General features: G+C 51.3%; 1 protein-coding gene across 1 annotated transcript; it reads left to right on the top strand.

Moving 5' to 3' along the window:
• Positions 1-491: 491 nt before the first annotated feature.
• On the top strand, positions 492-4,341 carry LOC101761196 (receptor-like protein kinase At3g21340). Its single transcript, XM_022825219.1, has 13 exons — positions 492-585; positions 690-1,449; positions 1,579-1,859; positions 1,987-2,125; positions 2,216-2,287; positions 2,376-2,447; positions 2,564-2,644; positions 2,739-2,890; positions 2,979-3,238; positions 3,340-3,466; positions 3,535-3,603; positions 3,682-3,874; positions 4,014-4,341. Exons 1-13 carry the CDS (start codon positions 492-494, stop codon positions 4,339-4,341), a joined length of 2,628 nt encoding a protein of 875 aa, XP_022680954.1.
• Positions 4,342-4,738: the final 397 nt, after the last annotated feature.

Here is a 4,738-nt window from a genome sequence, read left to right as displayed (position 1 = left end):
TTAGAAGCATGCACTGTGCCATTAGCATGGCCGTTGACCAACTGTAGTCAAGTCAACTCCATGGCTAATCCATGTGAACAGCTTGTTTCATTCTTTCTTTCATTTATTTATTGGAAGCGGTAGGATTCACATTCCTATCTGCAGTGGAAAGTGGAACCAAACATTACAGAAGTGCCAATCAATTGTCCAAGTTGTGTTTCGTTTAAAAAAAAATATTCGTTTCAGAAAAATTGTCCAAGTTGTGTTGGGGTTCATAACGTTGATTGTGGCTGCGGCTCGAGTGTCCCTAACCATTTCTCACACCGTTTGACTTTGACCGGTGCATGTGATTAAATAAGTTAGTGTGTCCAGCAATTTAGCTTGTCTTTTTTTCGTTGTCTATGACCATAGGTTAGCTGAATGCATATTATGTGCAAGTCCTAGCTAGTTGCTGGATGCTGAGTGGTTGCATGTGCGCAGTAGTGCAAGTTGCACTATCAACGCGGAGAGCAATGGCGGCTTGGTCGTGGTTGCCCCTGCTCGTCGCCGTCGCCGCCGCCGCCGCCGCACTTCGCGTTCATGGCCAGGTCGCGCCTGACAGCACAGGTGAGCTCACGATCATGCACTACTCTCTCAGTAACAGGGTGAGCTCACCTTGCAAGTACGATGCCGTGAAAACCGTCTCCGTGTGCATGCATTGCGCGGCGCAGGGTTCATAAGCATAGACTGCGGCATCCCGGAGAAGAGCAGCTACGTGGACGGCGCCACCAAGCTGCCCTACGTCTCGGACGCCGGCTTCACCGACGCCGGCGCCAACCACAACGTCTCGGCCGAGTACATCAACCCGTCCTTCTCCAGGCGCTACCTCAACGTGCGCAGCTTCCCCGGCGCGCCGCGCAGCTGCTACACCCTCGGCTCCCTCACGCCGGGGTCCAAGTACCTCTTCCGCGCTGTGTTCATGTACGGCAACTACGACGGGCTCAACAAGCCGCCGGTCTTCGACGTCCACCTCGGCGTCAACTACTGGACGACGGTGAACGTCACCGCCGCCTCCGCTGCGGTTCTGGCCGAGGCCATCGCCGTCGTCCCGGACGACTCCGTGCAGGTCTGCCTGGTGGACACCGGCGCTGGGACGCCGTTCATCTCCGGGCTGGACCTGAGGCCGCTGACGAGCGCGCTGTACCCGCAAGTGAACGCGACGCAGGGGCTGGCCGTGCTCGGCCGGCGCAACTTCGGGCCGACCAATGCTACGCTGGTGGTCAGGTACCCGGATGACCCGTACGACCGCGCCTGGACCCCGTGGATCGACACGGAGGAGTGGTCGGAGATCTCGACGACGGAGCAGGTGGGCGGGACGGCCATGGCGCCGCCGTCTGCCGTGATGCAGACCGCCATCACACCCCTCAACGCCTCCAAGAACATCGAGTTCTCGTGGGACGCCGTGCCGAACCACGTCTACCCCACGTCAGGGTACGAAACTCTACTCCAGTTCACGGCAGGACAATCTGCTCTACTCCATTCCTAAGCTCGCTTGTGCATCAATACTGTGCTAGAATATATGTCGAATATTTGTACTATAAACAAGTGCAAAAAATGCAGGTACATCTGCATCTTACATGTCGTGGAGTTGCAGAGTCTAGACGCGAAGGCGACGCGCCAGTTCTTCATAACGATCAATGGCAGAACTTTCTACCATCTCCCCGTAACACCGCACTACCTCTTCACCGATACCTTCTATAACACAGCGCCCCACTGGGGTTTCAACCAGTACAAAGTCACAATGAACGCCACGGCGAACTCGACGCTGCCGCCGGTCATCAGCGCCGCCGAGATTTTCTCAATCATATCTACAGCCAACGTTGGCACGTATGGACAGGATGGTAAAGTACATGATCGCTCAACATGTCCGTTTATAGTGATGACTGATGAGTATTGAGTAGAGAATAGAGAGATAGAGCATGGCCTTACTGCTTCTGTTCTGTGTCTTGTTTCTGAAAAATCCAACAGTTTCTGCAATTATGGCGATCAAGGACAACTATCAGCTAAAGAAGAACTGGATGGGTGACCCCTGCGTTCCGAAGACTCTTGCGTGGGATGGGTTGAGCTGCAGCTATGACACTTCCGGTCCTCCTAGAATCATAACTGTGTAAGTTCAAATTTACATGAGAATATATGAAGTCATATAGTTAAAAAAAATGTATGAAATCTGAATTCTGAAACGTTGAATGTATTACAGAAATCTTTCATCCAGTGGCTTAAGTGGTGCTACATCATTGTACTTCTCCAAACTCACAACAATCCAGTACTTGTAAGTATGAAGTTTCGTATCCAGGTTCGTATTTGAACCTACTGAATGAAAGAGATACATTTGTCAATGCCTGCCATTTCTTTTTCAGGGATTTGTCGCACAATAACTTGACAGGCTCAATTCCTGACGTCCTTTCACAACTGTCCTCTCTGAAGGTTATGTAAGCAACTCTAGTCTAGCCCATGCTGATGCTATAAATTTTAGTATGTTAGTAAACAAAATGAAATTGTCAATAACTCGACACGTTGAAATCAATACTACATTTGTTTCTTTCAGAGATTTGACAGACAATCAGCTTAATGGATCGATTCCATCCGGGCTTCTGAAAAGGATTCAAAATGGCTCCCTGAAGCTGAGGTTAATCCTCAATTATTTGGCCCCCATAAGGTTTTGCCAATATCAATTTTCTCGTGTACGATGGCTAGTAACAAGTGCTGCTTCGTTTTGACAGGTATGGAGACAACCCAAACCTTTGCAGCAATGGAGATTCTTGCCAGCTCACAAGAAAGAAGATCAATGCGGTATATATTGCTGTTCCAATAGTGATACTTGTGGTGATTGCAGCACTGGTACTATTGCTTTGGTTACTGAGAAGAAAGAAAGGTAAACTTCAGCATTCACACATGAACTCGCTCAACTTGTCACATTTGTAAGTAACAGTCCCTAATGCTACTATCTTCGCTCCTGGCAGAGAACAGTGTGAAGCCACAGAATGAGGCGACCGACGCGCGGTCACGCTCCCAGAGTGGTAATGGACATGGGTTGCCGCAGCTTGAGAACCGCCGGTTCACGTACAAGGAGCTGGAGATGATCACGAATAACTTCCAGCGCGTGCTTGGCCGAGGAGGATTCGGGTCTGTCTACGATGGCTTCTTGGATGATGGCACCCAGGTCGCAGTCAAGCTGCGGTCTGAATCTTCCAATCAAGGTGTCAGAGAGTTCCTGACAGAGGTAACACAATGTTTATCAGGTTCAGCTGGTGCACCAAGATATACTGTTACTGAAAATTTGTTGCTCAGTTTGGAGAAATGTTTTTTTTTCTCGTTTCTCAGGCTCAGACCTTAACAAAGATCCATCACAAGAATCTTGTCTCCTTGATCGGTTACTGCAAGGATGGAGAGTACTTGGCACTTGTCTATGAGTATATGTCAGAAGGAACCCTGGAGGACAAACTTAGAGGTATGCCATTTCTCTTGTCAGAGCTCAGAAATTTCTCTCCAAAAATCTCTTTTGACGATCCTCGGCAGGGAAAGATGGCAACGCTGGACCTCTAACCTGGAGACAGAGGCTCCGCATTGCACTGGAGTCCGCACAAGGTAAACATCTATTCAGATTGATCATATCGGCTCCGGTGTGGTCGTTTCGTTGATCCCATCTTGCATGAACCAACGCAGGGCTTGAGTATCTGCACAAGGCGTGCAGCCCAGCTTTCGTACACAGGGACGTGAAGACGTCGAACATCCTGCTAAATGCAAACCTCGAGGCCAAGATCGCCGATTTCGGCCTGCTCAAGGCCTTCCGCCGCGAAGACGACACCCATGTGTCCACAGACAGGGTGGTCGGCACACATGGCTACCTTGCCCCTGAGTACGTGTACATGTTATGCTAGCTTCGCCTGTCGTCCCTTTCCTTACCATTTTGAGCTAGCTGAGTCGATTGATTCTTGGAAAACAATTCATCGAAGAGGTGACAATAGGATCTGCGTGTTGTGCATGAACGTATGCAGGTACGCGGCGGCCTTGCAGCTGACGGAGAAGAGCGACGTGTACAGCTTCGGCGTCGTGCTGCTGGAGGTGATCACGGGGAAGCCGCCGATCCTGCGGTGTCCGGAGCCCATCAACATCGTGCAGTGGGTGCGGCAGCGCCTTGCGCGCGGGAACATCGAGGACGTGGTGGACGCGGGCCTGCGTGGCGGCTGCTACGACGCCAACGCCGCGTGGAAGGCCGCCGACGTCGCGCTCAAGTGCACCACGCAGGTGCCCGCGCAGCGGCCCACCATGACCGACGTGGTGGCGCAGCTGCAGGAGTGCCTCGAGCTCGAGGAAGGCCGCTGACCATTTCGTGCTGTCTGATGAGAAGTTCGTCGGAGCAGCGCTGCGCTTTCTTCTCAGGAGGGTGCCACCAGTCCTGCTCCATGACATTATCCTTGAATGTTTTTTTTTTGGAGGAACTCTTTGGTCATGTACTCATGTTGTTTCGTAAGATGAAGTGGAAATACAAATGTTTACACATCTTACGGCGTGGACTGCCGCTTTTTCTGCATCTTTTGTAGGCAAGCGGTCTGCAGACCAACATGCAGAAAAGCTCCATCGTCCCAATCCGTTGCGACACCGAGCAGCTTGAGGTTATCTCCGAGGCCATGCCTTGCGAGGTAATCAATTTCCCTTGCAAGTACCTTGGACTGCCGCTCTCCATCCGGAAGCTCTCCAAAGCGGACCTGCAACCCATCAT

The sequence above is a fragment of the Setaria italica genome, chromosome III (genome assembly GCF_000263155.2).
Source record: "Setaria italica strain Yugu1 chromosome III, Setaria_italica_v2.0, whole genome shotgun sequence".
Classification (NCBI taxonomy): Eukaryota; Viridiplantae; Streptophyta; class Magnoliopsida; order Poales; family Poaceae; genus Setaria; species Setaria italica.
Note: the sequence above shows the minus strand (reverse complement) of the source record. Positions and strands in the feature narration are given on the sequence as shown.

What these genes read in the sequence shown, in the direction of transcription:
- LOC101761196 (XM_022825219.1), top strand. Translation starts at nt 492, where the DNA reads ATGGCGGCTTGGTCGTGGTTGCCCCTGCTCGTCGCCGTCGCCGCCGCC. An exon ending in AATGGCTCCCTGAAGCTGAG is followed by an intron (nt 2,645 to 2,738) that starts GTTAATCCTCAA and finishes TCGTTTTGACAG; the next exon opens with GTATGGAGACAACCCAAACC. An exon ending in TCAGAGAGTTCCTGACAGAG is followed by an intron (nt 3,239 to 3,339) that starts GTAACACAATGT and finishes CTCGTTTCTCAG; the next exon opens with GCTCAGACCTTAACAAAGAT.